Source organism: Lithobates pipiens, unplaced genomic scaffold (assembly GCF_037356315.1).
Source record: "Lithobates pipiens isolate NorthernLeopardFrog02 unplaced genomic scaffold, aLitPip1_a1.2 Scaffold_11, whole genome shotgun sequence".
Lineage (NCBI taxonomy): Eukaryota > Metazoa > Chordata > Amphibia > Anura > Ranidae > Lithobates > Lithobates pipiens.
In genome coordinates this window covers 3618491-3639578 of record NW_027507696.1, presented here as the reverse complement: position 1 = coordinate 3639578, position 21088 = coordinate 3618491, and the positions used below count along the sequence as shown (strand labels likewise).

General features: G+C 45.8%; 2 protein-coding genes across 6 annotated transcripts in view; one reads left to right on the top strand and one right to left on the bottom strand.

Annotated features, from left to right (window-relative positions):
• Positions 1–2864, top strand: part of STKLD1 (serine/threonine kinase like domain containing 1) — a 133924-nt gene extending 131060 nt beyond the window's left edge. For all 4 annotated transcript variants that reach the window (XM_077468199.1, XM_077468197.1, XM_077468198.1 and 1 more), the window contains one exon: positions 956–2864. The gene's annotated coding sequence lies outside the window, so the exon portion shown is untranslated. The remainder of the gene's footprint in view (positions 1–955) is intronic.
• Positions 1892–14328, bottom strand: REXO4 (REX4 homolog, 3'-5' exonuclease). Of its 2 annotated transcripts, XM_077468205.1 has the most exons (10): positions 14190–14259; positions 11718–11836; positions 11376–11617; positions 9004–9311; positions 7634–7786; positions 6847–7040; positions 4334–4422; positions 3833–3907; positions 3521–3595; positions 1892–2565 (listed from the first exon to the last, which is right to left on the bottom strand). In XM_077468205.1, the coding sequence occupies exons 3-10, from the start codon at positions 11583–11585 to the stop codon at positions 2440–2442; spliced, it is 1230 nt and encodes a 409-aa protein (XP_077324331.1). In that variant the 5' UTR covers positions 11586–11617; positions 11718–11836; positions 14190–14259; the 3' UTR covers positions 1892–2439. The 2 variants fall into 2 exon arrangements, with proteins under 2 accessions (XP_077324331.1, XP_077324330.1); XM_077468204.1 differs by lacking the exon at positions 11718–11836 and having other exon boundaries at positions 14190–14328.
• Positions 14329–21088: the final 6760 nt, after the last annotated feature.

Here is a 21088-nt window from a genome sequence, read left to right as displayed (position 1 = left end):
GCACACCTGAAATCTGAATCTCAGATTGGTGCAAGCTGAATGACCAACCACTTGTTACATATAGGGAGAAGAGAAAGCCACCGATCCACCTAAAAAAACTGCTTAATTTCCAGACAAAAAGGGAGACCCAGGTGCAGGCTAATTGCACAAACCAATGGATAGAGAAAGGAAAACTCTGGACAGCCGCACTCCGGATCCAATCTGAAATAGTTTGTGCCTTTATTTTTCAAGTAAAAAAATCACCACATCACACGAACCACAGCAAAAAAGAAAATATGAACCAAAAAATTGCTGACGCGTTTCGCGCTGAAGTCAGCGCTTACTCATAGCTTAGTAATGAGTAAGCGCTGATTTCAGCATGAAACGCGTCAACACTTTTTTGTTCCATATTCTCTCTTTTGCTGTGGTTCGTGTGATGTGGTGATTTTTTTACCTGAAAAATAAAGGCACAAACTATTTCAGATTGGATCCGGAGTGCGGCTGTCCAGAGTTTTCCTTTCTCTATCCATTGACTTGTTACATATACATGGAATGAGCTTGGTTTCCCAGCTCCAACCACCTTTTAACACCAAAAAGTATATTTAAAGTGTGTGCGTTTTTTTTTTCCGCTGTGAGAGGAAATCTAAACTTCTGAGATGCCGCCTTAACAATTACACTTGTTGCAGTGACAACTGTCTAAGTGGTAACAGTGGTCATCAACAGGCCAGGTTTGCAAGATAACTAATACATCACAGGTGATATCATTGCATCTCCTCCAAGGTAATACATAAAAAAAAAAAACCTGGCCTGTTAGTGGGCCCTGAGGACAGGGTTGATGACCACTGGTCTAAGAGGCACTTTACCTAACTTTGAAGAGATTGGATCTGACTTACTGTTGCAATTGAGGACGCGCAACATATTTTATGTTTCAAATCAGGATTTAAAAAATAAAATGTATTTTTTTTTTTTTTTAAAGATCATGACAGATGTCTGCAAGCGGAAGACATGATGGTGGAATAGGCATGTTAGCAAGATCCGACAAGCTGGAGTCCCCCGACCATTGAAACTGCCCAAAACTGGAAGAGAAATATTCAAAAGAAAATTTATATGAATTGGAAAAAAAAACATAATTTACAGAAGACCACAAAAACGTGTTGTATATATTGCTAGAAATTGGGAACACCCGAGAATTAAAAGGGTAGTACATCCAAAACGTATTTCAGTTTTTATAGGATGCTGGAGTTTAAACCAGCGACAGTGTTTCTCTCTCTTTTGGATTTTGTTGGCGAGATGTCTGTACTGCCTACATTGTAAGGGGTTCCCACCATCCCTGTTGGATTTTATTTAAATATTATTAAAACTGTTAGAGAAAGAGCAAAAAAAACCTCATGTTGGCAGGAACAGACTCAAAAATGTATGTCAGGGAGAGATCACTCCTACATTAGGCAAAACGCTTCAATTATTTCAATTTGTATAGCGTAACCGCCAGTGGCGTTTTTATTTTTTACACACCATCACCTGTGTCTCATTATGGGGGGGGGGGGGGGGGTTGTTTCCTGTCCCATTACCAGAACAGAAAATGAGAGAAAATCCCTCCAAAGTGAGGTCAGAATTAGTGTTCCCATTGGAAGATTTCCCCTGAATTCTTGTTCTGGTGACAACCTAAAATTTGGGATTTTCTTTTAGTCTCAGTAATAATGGTAAACAGGACAAAGAGAATTTAAATCTTGCTAACAGGTTTTCCAATTCCTCTCCACTCTATTCAAAAAAAAAAAATAACGTTTTGCCTTCAGTTTTAGTTAAAATAAAATAGTAAGCTAGGGGCTGACTTAGTCAAATAGATTACACTTACAAGTAATAATTCCAATTTGGGTGGACTGTCCCTTTAAAAAAAAAAAAAAACAACTGTGAATAATGTAAATCTGAGGTTCTTCTATATTGTACAGTGAGAAGAAAATAAATTCCAATATTCACTTGAGTGACATCTTACAAAGCAAATGAAAAAAAAAGGGACACGATATGGAACTGTATAACCTGTGGTCAGTATGTACAGTAGAAAAGAAGGTTTCACTCTCAGGTTCCCGATTGCAGCTGTTACTGCACATAGTGACTCTCCATAGTTTGTAATTATATAATCTCCAAAAGTGGCCATTTCATAAAACATCACAAGTCCCAATTTATGAGTTGGCTGTGTTCTCTATATTATCTGCATTACCTAGGAAAGGGGGGGGGGAGCAGTTTTTTTCTCCTCGTTTCCTTTGATCTTTTAAAATTTTTTTTTTGAAAAGTCTAAAGTTCACTTAACATTTCTTCCATCACAAAATTCACAGGAATGACACACACCCTCAGATGTATCAGTTGTGAAAGGTGCACCAAAATGACATAGGGGAAGAAAGATGGCGAGTCTGGCAGCTCATCCAAAACGGGTCAACAGGATTTAAACTGTCCAACCAGAGCTATTCAAGGGAAGACTGTTCCATTTTTTTGGGGTTCCACTTTAGTTTTGTTGTATTTTGCTTTAATTCCCGATTCCCAGTTCTTCTTCTCCATGGTGTATAACCTCATGGCGGCCTGCGCATCTTGCACCTAAAGGCAAAAATTAAAAAAAAACTGTATTTAATGTTAATCATTTATACACTTTCATTACAGTTCCCAGTCAAAACAGAAGTAATTTTTTTTTTTAGTAAGGCAGCAGAGTTTTTATTTTTGTGGCTGTTGCGATGATGACGGGAAAAGGTTTTGTCAACTACATTTAGGAACTATAATAACAAAGTTCCAACTTTAGCTTTTAGTGTTCTTAGATAGTTGGGAATACATCGGGCCCCAGGGATCCCCTGTCTAAAAATCCCATATGAATCTAACAAAATAAAATGTTGTCAAACTCATGGGCTGCCCTCCTGTCCTAATTTCGTAACAGTTATTGTAATAGAATTAAGAGCAACAACTACTGTTGATTCTTTTTAGGCTGTGTGCCAGACTATTAACCTTTTTGTATCTTGGTATTAAAAAAAAAAAAAAAACACACAACACACTTTAAAGAGGAAGTAAACCCTGATGGGTGTTACTTCCTCTTTAAATTTCCCTGCAAAGGTAAAGCATAATGGACTACTATGCATCGCATCGCAGTCCATTATGTGTCACTTACCTGACACAGGAGCCAGCGAAGTCACCGCTGTCCCCTGTAGTTCCGAGCGTCCATCTTCTTGGTGGGTCTCGCTGCTCCGGCGCTGCGATTCGCCGGATCAGCGATGACGTCACTCATGCGCACGGGAGCCACCACTCGCGGCATATCGCCGCGATCTGCAGCTTACCCAGTGGTGGCTGTCTTCAGGTAAATATCTCCTAAACCGTATAGGTTTAGGAGATATTTCTTGGACCTACAGGTAAGCCTTAATCTAGGCTTACCTGTAGGTCAAAGTGGTTTGTAAGGGTTTACAACCACTTTAAATGCAAAAAAATTAATTAGTTTAATGTTGTCAAAGCCATAGACTTAGCTTGAGCATTACAGCAGAAGGGGTGCAAGACCTGGATCCTGACTTACCGAGGAGTGTTCACCTGTCTGTACTTTGACATTGAGGATCTTTTCACATAAAAGTTTCAAAGATGGACGTCCACTCTAGCAGAGAAAAAAAAATTAAATATTTTGAAGGCTGCTTTATATGATGAAGGACAATACTATTCATAAGAATACAGCTAGAACCGGGACATCACTTTAATGGTTTTTATAGTAAAATTTCCAACTCCTTGGTGAACATTCCCCCCCATTTACGCTAAAAAGTAAGAAAGCTAACACACACACACACACACACACACACACACACACACACACACCCCAGTATATAGGAGGACATACCTTCACTTCTTTTCTGAAGGGTTTGTACTTTTGGGTGTCTCTGGTGGCCTTTTTAGGGTGATCCAAAAAGAGAATCTGAAACAAAAAGGTAATGGGATTACAAGCTACTAGCCGAAACACAGAAATTTTACTACAGTAGACTAGAACAAAGGGATCCACGGATACAGCCTAATGAGCATGACACAGGAGTGGATTTCCACAAATATACTTGCAGGTAGAGAACAAAAACTATTCAATGTGAGGTCCTACCTGAACCTCCCATTTGCCTGAATATAATCAGGCAGACCTCCACATATAGTTGTTCGCAGATCTAAAGGAGACTGTACAATCATAAAACATGTCCGTTTAACTTTAGTAATGCAAATCCTATATGACCAACTTTTACGTTAAAAAAAGTCATTTTTGGTAAGGTCTGTTATAATTGTTCACACACAACACATATGTAAACAGTGAATCCAGTATTGAGGGATAAAACTTACTGAGCGCCAATAAACAACCCACCTTCAAGTCATTATGCACAGCATGACCAACCAAGATACGCCCCTTAAGGATTTCAGACACTTCTTTCTGTACAACCTTAAAATCTTCACCTGAAACACAAAACAAATCTACCAGTTAGTAGCTCCACTCATTTTGAGGCAAAAAAAAAAAAAAATGGTAAAAAAGGGACAACCTCTCAAGTGTCTAAAATGAGGGTACAGAGATGTTGGCACTGGACAATGACACTTACGCCAAGTTTATTTCTCAATGGTCGATCTGGCTTCGCTTCTCTTCCTCCGACACTCTAATGAACCAAATCTTGAACGCATGAGGACACTGTGGGCTCTCCCTTACCCTACCCCCCCCCCGCCCATATTCCTTTCCCCTCCCCCCTTCCTCCCCCGTTTCCCTCCTCTCCTCTTGCTACTTAGCTTTCCCCTATACCGCCTTGCTCCTCTTTACTTTGCTCCTCTCTTCTCTCTTTCTTTCTATCTTTTTTATGTTATTGTCTAAATAATGCCTCATGTAGTAACCCATGAGTATTTCTCACTACTGTGGCCTCGTGGATCGGTCAGCAGGCCGTCTTCTCTACTCTCCCAGCTTCCCGTCAGGGACCGGCTATGGCCGATTGTCATTAGCCGGCCTCCCGTAATTGTACTCCTGTTACTGTTCCTGTCTGCATTTGCCTCATGATGGTTACTGTTTATTGTTTTTACTTGATATGTTTCAATAAAAATATTTTCAACACTAAAATGAGGGTACAGGAATACAAAGCCACAAATCACATTGAACTGTTTTTTGCTTCAATGAACTTCTGAAAGGAAAACACCCAAAAAATAAACAACAAGGTTTTTACCGAGTTAGACATGGGCTGAAAATATTTACAATGAAATTGAGAATATCTATACCAGGCATGTCCAAAGTCTGGCCCGCGTCCTCAATTCATGGCAACGGGGTTGGCTGCATTCATGGCACTTGTGAGGCTGCAGATGGGCATTGATGGGCATTGACCCTTATTTTGCTTCACAGTTCTTTATTTAAAAATTAAGATTTTTTTCCTGAAACTTCCTTTTTAAAGTGAAGGTGCATGTTATAAGCCGATAAATACAGTTTATATAAATAACACGCCGAGCTCATCTCTTCATCACACACCGCTACAAAAGGCAAAAGAATTCTTGTTGGGCAGTGTAATAGTGCTCAGACGAACACAAAATTCATAATTTGTTTGCTACAAAATTACATAGAACCGCCAAACATTATATACGTTTTTTTTAGCAAACACCCTAGAAAATACAATGGCGGTCGTTGCAACTTTTTATCTCGCACGGTATTTCCGCAGCAAATTTTCAAACACTTTTTTTGCTTTTTTTTTTGCATAATGTGAAAGCTGAAGTTACGTCGAGTAAATAGATACCCAGCATGTCACGCTTCAAAATTGCACAAGCTCATGGAATGGCGCCAAACTTCCGTACTTAAAAATCCCCATAGGCGACGCTTTGAGATTTTTTAAGTTACAGAGGAGGTCTAGGGCTAGAATTATTGCTCTCGCTCCAACGTTCACGGTGATACCTCACGTGTGGTTTGAACACCGTTCTCATATGTGGGCAGGACTTAAGTATGTCTTCGCTTCTGTGTGCGAGCACACGGGGACAGGGCACTTTACAATTTTTATTTTTTTTGTTAAAATTTTACTTGTCTTTTTTTAGTTGGACACTTCAAAAAAAAATATTTATAATATATATATTTATATTATATTTTTTAAATCACTTTTATTCCTATTACAAGGAATGTAAACATCCTTTGTAATAGGAATGTCGCATGACAGGTCCTCTTTACAGTGAGTTATGGGGTCAATAAGATCTCAACTCTAGGTTGGGAAGCCTGAAATAATAAAAAAAAAAAAAAAAAAAAAAAAAACACACCACGATCTCGGCTTCCCAGCCGAGGCGGCGCCATTTGTTTGAATGCAGAGACCGCGTGTGACATCAAAACATCGTGCTCAGCCTCCAAACGATCATAGAGACTCCGGCGACCATCTGGTCCGCTGGAAATCTCTATGGCAAACATCTGGGGCCGGTGGATCCGTTCTCCCACTCACCGATGGAAGCGGTGAGTCAGTAGAAGCACCGGAGGGCAGCAGGGGGGGGGGGGGGGCGCTGCCTATAAGAATGATCAAGCGGCGGAACAGCTGCTATGATTGTTCCTATAGTGTAGGGTATCGACGCCGGGTGAAAAAGACAATATCTGAGTGATGCTTGTAGCTGCAGGCATCATTCAGATATACCCGCACAAAGTCAAGGATGTACCTTGGGCAGGAAGTGGTTAAAGAATGTCAGGAAAAAATGGTCGGCCCTCACGCATGTGCACGTCATCAAATCTGGCCTTTGAAAAAAAAAAAAAAAAAGTTTGGACACCCCTGATCTATACCATACAGCTTTCTGCCTAATAACCTCAAAAAAATAAATTAAAAATGGGGAAGGAGCTATAGTTCCAACCCTTCGTTACCCTTAATGATAAATGCTGCAAGTTCTTACCGTTCTTAATATTCCCAGGCCGGATGCCGCTGACCTCTGTCCTGTAGTCCGTAACATGTTCAGTGGGTTTGACATACTTATCATAAATGCACTTGCCAAACTGATTGACCAGAGACACCCGGGCAACTATGCTTTCTTCACCATCTGTGCCCACACCAACCATCTCGCAGTCCATTGCAACTGTCCTGGTAAGCCTGTGAGAAAATAAATGCAATCACAGATTGAAAGCCATCTTACACCTTAGGTGTAAAAAAAAAAAAAAAAAAAGGGAAGACTGAGGGATTTCAGCCATGAGGTTGTCAAGGGGTTGGAGTTTAGGAAGACCTTTTCAAAGAGAAACATGAAGGTAGTCGTTGCTGGCCTCTAAGGCTCTGTTTCCACTACTGTAAGTTGTGACTTTGACACATGTGAAGTCGCATTACAAGTCAAAATCCATGTATTTCAATGGTCCCCGTTCTAATTGGTGCAGCAGCTCCAGAAAAAGGTTTTTGTCCTACTTTGTTCCAACTTCAGTGCAACTTGTCCTCCCATGGTTCTCACCAGTTGCATGAAATCGCATTGCAAAGTGGCACAGTAAAGCGCATGACTTTGGGGGTCGCAATAGTGGAAACCAAGTCTTACTCTGAAAATGTTTGTTGCCAAGCACCTCACTGTGTATTCAACCTTCACTGTTTGTTCTAGGCCAATGGTTCAGAAAGCATGGAATCCAGTGAAAGCCAGATAAACTAGCATTTTCAGGAGGTCAGCCCACTTATTGCTTATAGTTCAGATTTCTATTGTAGCTTACCCCTCAAACGCTCGATCTTTCACCAGAATCATGTCTACTGCATCAGACTTCTTTTCTGGCAAGCCTTGCATCTTGCGGGCAATATGACCAGCTTCTGGTCCCAGCGCTGCCTCTATGTCTTCCGGATCCACGTCATCAAACCAGAGGTCAAGCCTATAAACCAAAATGTAGCAGAGTGGGTAAAGTAGTTAACATTCTTGCAGCACCAGAGGTGCGGAGTTGGACCCCCCAGGACAATGAGCACATTGGCTTTGTATTGTCTCGCGCTGTGTGGCAGGTTAACTACCATCAACCCAAATAAGACCTACTCCAGTGATGGCGAACCTTGGCACCCCAGATGTTTTGGAACAACATTTCCCATGATGCTCAACTACACTGCAGAGTGCAAGAGAATCATGGGAAATGTAGTTCCAAAACATCTGGGGTGCCAAGGTTCGCCGTCACTGACCTAGTGTGTGCAACTGTGGTGGAGACAGAGCAGAGGTTTCTCTGGTACATAGATGGATGTGACTGGTTCAGTGTTCTCTGTACAACACTACAAGATATGTCAGAGCTATATACAGTAAAATCGATAATAGCATGTGACTGGAACATTAAAGTGCAAGCTCACCTGAAGCAGAGACTGTTGTGACTAGTTCAGTGTTCTCTGTACAGAGAACAGAGCAAAATAAATGAATAATAGTGTGTGACTGTGGTTGGGACATTACAGTTTAAACTCCAATAGTGCAGAGAAGTTTAGCATTGTTTATATAGAACCAAGGAATGTGTCAGGTGCCATATAAATGTACAGTGTGATGGTGGCATTAAAATATAAGAATCTCTGTACATTTGGAGAATTAAAGCGGGGTTCCACCCTAAAGTGGAACTTCCGCTGATCGGAACCCTCCCCCCCTCCGGTGTCACAATTGACACCTTACAGGGGGGAGGGGGGTGGAGATACCTGTCAAAGACAGGTATTTACACCCACTTCCGGGCATAGACTCCCGTGGGAGTCTATGTCATTTCCTGTCCTGCCGCGCTGTCTGCTGGGACACACACGGGTCTCAGAGACAGCGCGGACAATTCCTATTGCGCTGCGCGACTCGTGCATGCGCAGTAGGGAACCGGGAAGTGAAGCCGATTCGCTTCACTTCCTGATTCCCTCACCTAGAATGGTGGTGGCAGCAGCCGAGAGCCGAGCGATCGATCGGCCTCGGCTGCCAACATCGCTGGAACCCGGGACAGGTCAGTGTCCATTTATTAAAAGTCAGCAGCTGTAGTATTTGTAGCTGCTGGCTTTTAATATATATATATTTTTTTTTTTGGTGGAATCCCTCTTTAACTTAGTTCAGAACCGAATTGGCCCAGCCATTGTAAAGAAAATAACATACTTTGGTGTCTCCGGTGTGCTTGTTTCGGCCGCTTTCTTCTTGTGAAGTTTAGAAGGTTTTTCGTCCCCTTTTGCTTGTAACTTCCTTCTCTTCTCACTTCCCTTGTTTATAATCCCAGCATTCTCTGTAGCTCTCTTTGGTTTTCTGTCGTCAGTTGGACCCTCTTTGACCGTGGAGACACTGGAGGCGGTTTCTTTAATTAGTGGGTCAGCCTTCTGCCTTCCTAACTTTGTCAATTTTTCCTCCTTTTTAAAGGGCTTTGCTGGTGTTGATTCAGTAATAGTGCTGCTCTTCTCGGATGTCAGTAACTAAAAAAGGAAATAAGAATAACACACTGCATTAACTTGTAAAGATAACTTATTAGGACAGCCGCTACCTGGCACAATGGCGTCTCCCACCCCATGATGGGGGCCACCACTGCCAGGTTTCCAGAAATAATGCTAGTTCAAGGGAAGAGGGCACCACAAGCATTGGGGTCCTCCTGCACCTAATAGCAGCCTCAATCCTGACAGGTAGCCTTGAAATAATAATGCCATCACACATATATATTACTGCAAAAGTCTCGAAAACATTTTTTTTTTTCCCAGTTCAGATGGGGTAAGCACTTGATATCTGTGCTCAGAGTTGCCACACACCCACTAAAAGCTGATTTTAAGCTTAAATAGGGAGTTCCCTTCTTCATTTCAAGGTGCCTTAAACACAACAGTTAAAGTGGTTGTAAACCCTTACAAACCACTTTGACCTACAGGTAAGCCTAGATTAAGGATTTACCTGTAGGTCCAAGAAATATCTCCTAAACCTACACGGTTTAGGAGATATTTGCCAAAAGACAGGCACTGCTGTCTACGGCGCATGCGCCGTAGACAGCGTCGAGCAGGCGCAGTGAGCGCGCCGCTGTTAACGGCAATATGCTGCGAGTGGCGGCTCCCGTGTGCATGCGCGAGAGTGATGTAATCGCAGCTCCATTAAATGACAGCGTCGGAGCAGCGAGACCCACCGAGAAGATGGAGGCTCCGTACACAAGGGGACAGCGGTGACTTCGCTGGCTCCTGTGTCAGGTAAGTGACACATAATGGACTACTATGCGATGTGATGCGATGCGATGCATAGTAGTCCATTATGCTTTACTTTTGCAGGGAATCAAAAAGGAAGTAAACCCATCAGGGTTTACTTCCTCTTTAATCCTTCCCAGCTCACTTACCTTATCATAGCCATGAAGGCAGATTATAAAGATTACAAATAATAAATCTAACTATGTATTATATCACCAGTTTCATGGTATACATCCCAAATTGTCAGTAGGTCTGAAGGTACTAATTTATCCACGTCATAGTATAGCTAGTCACATTCAACTTGAAATTTCACGTCTTGAAATAAGTAGCAACGTCTTGAGATAAGCCACATTTTTTTCTGTATTACCAAACAGGCCCAGTTAAAGAGGAAGTAAACCCTGATGAGTTTACTTCCTCTTTCATTCCCTGCAAAGGTAAAGCATAATGGACTACTATGCATTGCATAGTAGTCCATTATGTGTCACTTACCTGACACAGGAGCCAGCGAAGTCACCGCTGTCCCCTGTAGTCCGGCGCATCCATCTTCTCGGTGGGTCTCGCTGCTCCGCCGCTGTCATTCGGCGAAGCCGCGATGACATCACTCCCGCGCATGCGCATGCGCATGGGAGCCGCCACGCATGGGAGCCGCCACGCATGGGAGCCGCCACGCATGGGAGCCGCCACGCATGGGAGCCGCCACGCATGGGAGCCGCCACGCGCGGCATATCACTGTTGACGGGTGCCGCGGCACATGCGCCGTAGACAGCGGTGCCTGTCTTTCGGCAAATATCTCCTAAACCATGTAGGTTTAGGAGATATTTCTTGGACCTACAGGTAAACCTTAATCTAGGCTTACCTGTAGGTCAAAGTGTGTTGTAAGGGTTTACAACCACTTTAAATGTGACTGACTACTACTAGCAACAGTTCTAATATTACTTTTTTTTTTTTTAAAGTAGAAACATTGTTAAGTTTTTGTCAGGTGTGTGTCAATATACAAAGATTGCAAGATAATCTGGAGAAAAAAAAAAACTGCATGCAACAAAATAACCCTCTCACTCAGGGACAGGGGGAAAAAAAAAAAAAAAGTCTACAGTGGGCAAAGTTGGGAAAACTTGGCCTGCAAATTCATAGCAACTAGTGTTCCCAGAACACCAAATTAGTGAAACAAGCCAATTTAGGCATTGGGATGACATTGGACATTACAGCAAGTCCTGGATGAAAACTAACAACCCATAACAGCCAAGACCTGCATGCATTTCAAGGCTTCATTTTTCACTTTAGCCAAGTTTAAATACCATAGCAAATATAGGCCATACTCACTGCCTGTAGTGCCTTCCAGTTGGAAGAAAACTCTTCGGGCTTCTTTGGTGGAAGTAGCGCAGAAATCTTTTTGATCTCAGCCTGCTGGGTGGTAACGTTTGGATTGTTTTTCCAGAATTTCTTCTTTTTCTGTTTTTTGGTATGTTTAAGTTTTTTTTTCTCCTGCTCCCCAGAAGATGGTTTGTCCTTTTTCACTACAATCTTCCCCATCTCCGTCCCGTCATGGGTGACAGAATAAATATCTGGAAGTTCAATACAGAACTGTCAGTCATAAAACTATTAAACCACATTTATGTCTCTAGTAAGTTTCACTATAAGCTGTAATAGGCATAACCCTCATACCTTCTGTTCCCCCATTAGATGTAAATTGTAACCGAAGACACTCATAGCCCCCGTTTCCTATTAGATGTAAGCTGTAATGAGCAGGGCCCTCATACCTCCCCTTCCCCTTCAAATGCAAGCTGTAATAAAAAAAGCCCCCCTATAACTAAATATTATATTAGATGTAAGCTACGATGGGCAAGATCCCCAAATCTCCTGTTTCCTAATAGACCGTAAGCTGTAGCGAAAAAGGCAAGTATAGCTCCTGTTCCCTATTAGATGTAAACTGTAATAAGCAGGAGCCCCATAGCTCCCATTCCCTATTAGACTGTAAGTCAGGGGTGCCCAACCTTTTGAAGAGCAAGGGCCACTTAAGCGACTTGGTAACCGGTCGCGGGCCACAATGCACGGAGCGGGTGGATAGCATGTCTGTGTCCACTCTGCATTTTGAGAGTGGACATGGATGCAGCCCACAATACTTTTTAGTGGATCATATTGGAGGTAGAACACAAGTCAGTTTATGCGGGCGGCACAGTGGTTAGCACTCTCAACTAGCAGTAAGAAGTGTCGCTGGTTCAAATCCCAACCATGACACTACCTGCCTGGAGTTTGCATGTTCTCCCTGTGCCTGTGTGGGTTTCCTCCGGGTACTCCGGTTTCCTCCCACACTCCAAAGACATGCAGGTAGGTTAATTGGCTTCTGTCCAAAATTGGCCCTAGTATATGAATGGGGACCTTGGATTGTGGGCTCCTTGAGGGTAGGGACCAATGCGAGTGTGCAATGTACAGGGATAGGGACAATTGTAGACACTCACTCAGGTTGAACTGGATGGACTGGTGTCTTTATTTAACTTTACTAACTATGAAACTATGTCTGCCGCTACTTAGAAATGAATGGAGGGTCCAATTGGTCGAACTGTCGGACTGACCATGTGAAAGGGGTCCAAGGCTGCTTTCACACTGATGCGCTGCGGTTTACCTTCAACTCGCAGGTAATAATAGAAGTCTATGGCTCCGTGCAGGTAACCCGCAGGTAAATTGCTCTGCACCTGCAGATCAGTAACCACTGCAGAAAATATATGCCCTTATATACATTGTGATTTTAGTAATAAACTGACCTTTAATAACAGTATTCTATTATCTCCCAGAGCAGGAGGTCGCAGGCCACATCAGAGAGCTCCGTGGGCCACATGTGGCCCCCGGGCCACTGGTTGGGCACCCCTGCTGTAGGCTGTTCTGAGCACAACCCTTATATCACCTTTTCCCTTTTAGATTTAAGCTGTAATGGGCAAGAGACTCGTGGTTCCTGGACCAGACAGGGCACTTGTGCTGACCTGTGTCCACAGCCAAAATCATTACATCATGTGGATGGTCGGGTGTGTGAGTCCTTCACCTGAGGAAGTGATGGGAAGAAGGCAAGCCAGATTTGGGCATAGGGTGACCACATTTCCAAACTGCCATTCAGGGACACCCCCCCCCCCCCGCCAAGCGCGCACGCCCTCATGCCAGCCGAATAACAGCCGATTTTTTACTTTTTTTGCCAATTTTTGGAAAAACAAAAAAGCAGTGGTCACCAGTTTAGACAGGTGGTATACATTCTCTACATATATATTTTGTATTTCCCCCACTTGTCAGCCTAATTTTATTGCCCTCATTTGTCAGCCTCATTTTGTTATTGCCCCCCCCAATTGTCAGCCTAATTTTTTTATTGCCCCCCAGGGCAGGGCTCCACTTTGTCAGCCTCATTTATTACTGTACTGTCCCCAGCCCCAGTTCCATTTGCTCACCTTTTAAGGTCAGCACTGGGTAAAGGTCTTGCTCCCCTCGGCTTTGCTCCGAGACTGCGCGAATGTGACTTCACTGGTTGCTAGACACCAGGTGGGGTGGCCCTAGCAACCAGTTTAGCAATCTTCTATTAGGGTGGCTATGTGTCCTCATTTCATTCCGGGACGATGTATTGTCCCTGAATGAAGGTGCCCGGGACACAAATGCGAATTGCGGGACGATCCCGGGCAATCCGGGGACACGTGGGCACCCTATTTGGGCAATGTTCTGCTGGCAAACCTTGGCTCCTGCCAATTATTATTCGTGTGGATATTATTTTGGAATCCGTGCCGTGACGGCTCAGGGCTGTGAATGGTCATACTATTATGGTGGATAATGTCATGGCTGACTGGTGTAAGCAGTAATAGGCAGGATCCTTCTGTTCCCTATTAGATGTAATGAGAAGGATCTTCATACAGCAGCTCATTCCCTCCCACTGGAAGTGATATTCAAGGTGGAAATATTACAGTTCAAAACACGTAAAAGAAACAAAAACTCTTTAAAGAAAAAGTAAAAAAAAATAGCATCTGATGAGAATCACACACATGTAAAGCTCCATTCAAAGAAATGGCCCAAAGAGAAACAGATGAAATCTAAACTCATAATAATAGAAATAGATGTTATATGTGGAAGACACAATACAATCTGTGCAGTTTGCAGACATCTCACCTGTGTGCAGCTCCTCACATTGCAGCTCTACTCAACTTCCCAACAACACATGTGACATGAGAAGACCGGAAGCCGCCGGCCAAATCCCTCCGTGTACAACATGAGCTGCAGCACTTCCGTTCCTCCACAACTTTGGTATTCAGGAGACCTCTGCTGGAGGACTGAGATTACTGCATGCTGAATATCTGGGGACCCCTGCTGGAGGAAAGAGGTAACAGGTAATAATATGCTGACTATACTGGAGGACAAGGGTAACAGTAGGCATCTGAGAACCCCATCTGCAGGAAAGAAGTTTTTGTGAATATGTGTAAAACCCTGCTGGAGCACAGGAGTGATAGCAGGCCTCTCTCCTGAGGGTGCTGTGAGCTGCACTGTGAACAGGGCTGGTGCTAGGGTCACCACCTTTTCTTCAAGTCAAACCCAAACACTTTAGCGGCGCACAGCAATTTTTTTAATAGTATAAACTATACATATATTTTTCTATTAAATAACATTTCTAATCATATGAAGTTAATAACAAGAGTCCCCCTTTACATCAGAGTCCGCAGAGTTCCTCCTTTTACATCTGAACTCGCAGAGTTCCCTTTTACTGTAAGGGGGGACTCTGCAGACTCTGATGTGAGGGAGAACTCTGGGGCCTATAACAAGCGATGCTCTGGGAACCCTGATTTATGGGGGGACACTGAGGACTCTGATGTGAGGGGAAACACTGTGGCCTCTGGTGTAGGGCTGCAACTAACGATTATTTTCATAATCGATTAATCGGATAAAATCACAAAAAAAAGGTAATGTTCAATTTTTTCGTTTGCGTTACACTCAAACTGCAGAATAAAAAACGTTTAACATTAACATTACACAACTTTGCAGCAGTACAAAAACATTCTGAAAAGAGGTGAACTATAATTTTTTTTGCAACTAGAAGTAAAAAAAAAAAAAAAGTGCGGAGACGTGGTGTAATATTATGTATGTATTGTACAGTTTTATAAAAATAAGTGATTCTTCAATATTTCTATGCACTGTTATTCAACACCAATGATGGGGCACTATTCCTCCCAGGGACACCAATGATGGGGCACTATTCCTCCCAGGGACACCAATGATGGGGCGCTATTCCTCCCAGGGACACCAATGATGGGGCGCTATTCCTCCCAGGGACACCAATGATGGGGCGCTATTCCTCCCAGGGACACCAATGATGGGGCACTATTCCTCCCAGGGACACCAATGATGGGGCACTATTCCTCCCAGGGACACCAATGATGGGGCACTATTCCTCCCAGGGACACCAATGATGGGGCGCTATTCCTCCCAGGGACACCAATGATGGGGCGCTATTCCTCCCAGGGACACCAATGATGGGGCGCTATTCCTCCCAGGGACACCAATGATGGGGCGCTATTCCTCCCAGGGACACCAATGATGGGGCGCTATTCCTCCCAGGGACACCAATGATGGGGCGCTATTCCTCCCAGGGACACCAATGATGGGGCGCTATTCCTCCCAGGGACACCAATGATGGGGCGCTATTCCTCCCAGGGACACCAATGATGGGGCGCTATTCCTCCCAGGGACACCAATGATGGGGCGCTATTCCTCCCAGGGACACCAATGATGGGGCGCTATTCCTCCCAGGGACACCAATGATGGGGCGCTATTCCTCCCAGGGACACCAATGATGGGGCGCTATTCCTCCCAGGGACACCAATGATGGGGCGCTATTCCTCCCAGGGACACCAATGATGGGGCGCTATTCCTCCCAGGGACACCAATGATGGGGCGCTATTCCTCCCAGGGACACCAATGATGGGGCGCTATTCCTCCCAGGGACACCAATGATGGGGCGCTATTCCTCCGAGGGACTCCAATGATGGGGCGCTATTCCTCCGAGGGACTCCAATGATGGGGCGCTATTCCTCCGAGGGACTCCAATGATGGGGCGCTATTCCTCCCAGGGACACCAATGATGGGGCGCTATTCCTCCCAGGGACACCAATGATGGGGCGCTATTCCTCCCAGGGACACCAATGATGGGGCGCTATTCCTCCCAGGGACACCAATGATGGGGCGCTATTCCTCCCAGGGACACCAATGATGGGGCGCTATTACTCAGAGGGACACCAATGATGGGGCGCTATTACTCAGAGGGACACCAATGATGGGGCGCTATTCCTCCGAGGGACACCAATGATGGGGCGCTATTCCTCCGAGGGACACCAATGATGGGGCGCTATTCCTCCCAGGGACACCAATGATGGGGCGCTATTCCTCTCAGGGACACCAATGATGGGGCGCTATTCCTCCCAGGGACACCAATGATGGGGCGCTATTCCTCCCAGGGACACCAATGATGGGGCGCTATTCCTCCCAGGGACACCAATGATGGGGCGCTATTCCTCCGAGGGACACCAATGATGGGGCACTATCCCCCCCCCCAGAAACACCAATGGGGCACTATTATTCCCCTCCCCCCTGCAGAAACACCAATGTGGCTCTATTTCCCCCCTCTCCCTCCCAGGAAAGCAAATGATGATGGGGCACTGAATGCTGTGTGTGCTTTTACTGGGTACAACGTTTAGCCGATAGCCGCTACCTTTTTTCACACTCTGTGTGCAGCTCGGCTCAGTGTCCTCCTCACAGATTCTCGGCCTCCCCTCTCTGTTCCCTCGAGGCAGCAGCGGGCGGGGCTGAGATCTGTGTGAATGATCATGTGACATCAGCGAGGAGGAGAGGCGCGCCGCAGACGTGCAGCGGCGAGTGCGTGCCTGGTCACAGAGAGCGGCGCCGAGGACACAGGAAGGATGACATAGGAGGAGAGGATTTATTTCGTTTTTTTTCAACGAACAGACAGGCGGGAGGTGCGGACCAACTAATCGATAATGAAAATGGTTGACAACGATTTTCATTATCGATAATATCGATTTATTGTTGCAGCCCTACTCTGGTGTAAAGGGGAACTCTGATGTAAGGGGTGCTCTGAGAGCCCTGATTTGCCTTAGTGTACTTATTCAGAGGCAGGAGAGAGAAGGGGGAGACTTCAGTCACAGACAGGGATGGATGGTGAGCTCAGAGGTGTAAATCGAGCCCTCTCTCCTCTCCCGCCTGTGTGTGTGTTGGGGGGGGGAGGGGGGGGGGTTGTCAGTGCTGGCTTTGGGCAGTGAGAAAGGGTGTAACACACACTCTAAGCCAGCAACCCTGCTGGTAAGCCATAGTCCAGTCTAAATAAAGTGTCCGGGTTTCAGGCAGTCTGAAACCTGGACACATGATTCCAAACCCGAACTGTCCGGGTGAATCCTGGATAGGCGGCAACCCTAGCTGGTGCAAAGATTTTCGACACCCTAGGCGAAACCTAATTTTGCTGCCCTCTTTGGCTCCACCCCTGACTCCACCGCCTTTGCCCTGCCCATGTGACAGGAGGCAGCGCTATACAGGAAGGATTGGCTCTGCTTCCTCTAGCCCTGGGGCTCCAGTGCTGTGATGCGCTTCTAATTACACCACCGGTCGGACGGAGCAGCTTCCAGTGACTGAGTTAGTTGCAGGCTGCAGAGGTGGAGGAAAATCAGCAGCCGGGCACCCCCTAGGCAGCAGTGCACCCTAGGCGGCTGCCTAGTTTGCCTAGTGGTAGCACCGGCCATGACTGTGAATTGCTGGCAGGTGCGGTTGGGTTAGGATACCCCAAGCAGCCAGTTTGCTGTGTAATATTTTACAGATGATAAACTTAAACTTTGAGCTTGAATGTAACATATTAACACGTTTTAGGTTTTGTTCTTTCTTTAGGCCGGGTTCACAATATTGTGAATTGGATGCGGTTTCTCCACATCCAACTCCTAATAGCAGGAGATTTTGACAGACTCTCTCCAGAGCCGGTGTCCTATCATATAGTGTCCCCCATCGGATAGTGTCCGCTGTGTACTGCGCATGCGCAGTACACAGCACACGCAGATTCCGAAAATACCTGAAGATGAATGGCGCCTGCGCCGTGAGTCCAGGTTCTATCCCCACCATCCAAGTGGACATAGAGTTGGAATAAAAAGAGCCGAGCGCAGCGAGACCGAGCCCGAAGAGTGGCGAGCGGCCCTCCAATATCGGCAGCCCTATGTCCGCTTGGATGGTGGGGCTACCACCTCCCCTCGCGGCGCAGGCGCCGTTCATCTTCTGAGATTTCCCGAAGCTTCTTCTGCTCCGTACTGCACAAGCGCTGCGCATGCGCAGTACGGGGCGGACAGTATCCGATGGCAGGACACTATATGGCAGAACACCGGTTCACATATCTCCGCTGCCACTCTGGTGCGAATTTGCATCGGGACCTGTGCGTCTTTTGGTCCGTTTCAGGTCTGAATCCATCCAAAAATTTCTGTTGAAATCGGACCTGAAATGGTGAACGAGGACGCAGCAATCCCCTGCTGTGAGCCGTATGCGAAGATAGTGTGAACCCAGCCTGGACAGTATTAACCACTTCAATACCAGGCACTTAAACCCCCTTCCTGCCCAGACCAATTTTGAGCTTTCAGCGATGTCGCACTTTGAATGACAATTGCGCGGTCATGCTACACTGTACCCAAATGACATTTTTATAATTTTTTTTCCCACAAATAGAGCTTTCTTTTGGTGGTATTTGATCACCTCTGCGGTTTTTATTTTTTGCTAAACAAATAAAAAAATACTGAAAATTTTGAAAAAAAAAATGTTTTTTTTTTGTTTCAGTTTCAAAACTTTGCAAATAAGTAAGTTTTCTCCTTCACTGATGGGCACTGATGGGGTTACACTGATGAGCAATGATAAGGCGGCACTGATGGGCACCGATGAGGTGGCACCAATGAAGTGGCACTGATGAGGTGGCATTGATGGACACCGATATGTGGCACTGATAGGTGGCACTGATGGGTGGCACTGATGGGCGACACGGATGGGCACTGATAGGTGGCACAGGTGGGCATGGGTTAGGCGGCACAGGTAGGCATGGGTAGGCGCACAGGTGGGCATGGGTAGGCGGCACAGGTGGGCATGGGTAGGCACTGATAGGCGGCACAGATGGGAACTGAAAGGCGGCATTGTATTATAATATATTGTACTGATGGATGCCAATCAGTGCCAATCAATAATGCATGCCAATCAGTGATGCCCATTGTGGGCACTGATTGGCATCCATTGTGGCACTGACTGGAATCCCTGGTGGTCTAGGGTGGCATACCTTGTCCTTGGCATCCCTGGTGGTCTGGTGGCGGCCCTGGTGGTCCAGTGTGGGCATCCTCGGGGGGGCTGTGCTTATAATCGATCAGCACAGACCCCCCCTGTCAGAGGAGCAGCCGATCGGCTCTCCTCTACCCGCGTCTGACAGACGCGAATGAGGAAAAGCTGATCACCGGCTTTTCCTATTTACAATGTGATCAGCCGTGATTGGACACAGCTGATCACGTGGTAAAGAGTCTCCGTCGGAGACTCTTTACCGAGATCATAGTTGCCGGGTGTCAGACTGACACCCCGCAACAACGATCGCCGCGATGCGCGCCCCCGGGGGCGCGCAGCGGCTCATAATCCTGATCACGTCATATGACGTCCGGTCAGGATTATGAAACCACTTTGCCGCCGTCTATTTGCTATAGGGCGGGCGGCAAGTGGTTAAACCTAAAAGCAAGTATTCATTATATTGCATCTTACCAATTCGTAGACGTGATGGCCGCATTCCATTTCTTTTTAGGTCGGTTGTTTTTCAACAGAACAAGCTGTCTTGCAGATGTAGCAGTTAGGGGGTTGAGGCAAACTATTTATCACTAAGGATGAGCTCCGGCGTGTTCGCACAGCCCACGTACAGAGCCCGCCAGGAAGTCTGCGCTGCGCTAATCACAGGCAGTGAGACATTTCCTGATCTCTGCAGCCGTGCATCGGGCCAGTGTCTCACTGCCTGTGATTAGCGCAGCGCAGACTTCCTGGCGGGCCCTGCACGTGGGCTGTGCGAACACGCCGGAGCTCGTCCTTATTTATCACTGACGTGGGTCCTTATAATGATCAGCTTTTATTTATTTATGTACAGCCTTTGTTCCAAAAATAAAAGTTGCGGTAGTTGCCATTTAAATATGAGCTAGAGTTTGCCTTCAATTTTGGTAGAGCGGTGTTTCTCAAGGCGCCCAACAGGTCATGTTTTCAGGATTTCCCTCAGATGAAACGGCTGTGGTAATTACTAAGAAAGTGAAACTGATTAAAGCGGAGGTCCACCCTAAAGTGGACCTCCGCTCATCGGAACCCTCCCCTCCTCCGGCGCCACAATTGGCACCTTTCAGGGGGGAGGGGGGTGCAGGTACCTGTACAGTACAGGTATCTGCACCCACTTCCGGGATAGCTCTCTGCGGAAAGGGGTGTAGATTACGCCCCTTTCCGCAAGTGCCCCGCTGCCTGCTGGGAAACACACAGATCCCAGAGGCAGCGGGGACCATCCTTATTGCGCAGCGCGACTCGCGCAATGCGCAGTAGGGAACCGGGAAATGAAGCCGAAAGGCTCCATTTCCTGATTCCCATACCCAAGATGGCGGCGGCAGCACCCGAGAGACGATCGAGAGATCGGCTTCGGGTGCCGACATCGCGGGCGCGCTGGACAGGTAAGTGTCACTATTTTAAAAGTCAGCAGCTGCAGTATTTGTAGCTGCTGGCTTTTAAAAAAATAAAAAAAATAAACGCGGAATGTCCCGGTGGACTCCCGCTTTAAATCACTTGTGCAAAATAATGGAAAGCCTGAAAACATGACCTGTTGGGGCGCCTTGAGAAAAACTGTGTTAGAGTATGTAAATCTGCTAGTACATGCAACACTCCCCATGCTGCTGTCCAAAGGTGTCTCTGTTGCTCCTCCATCCCTTGTGGGGACGCTCTAATACAAGAGGTGTGTTATGGGCCAGATCACCAGGTGCAAA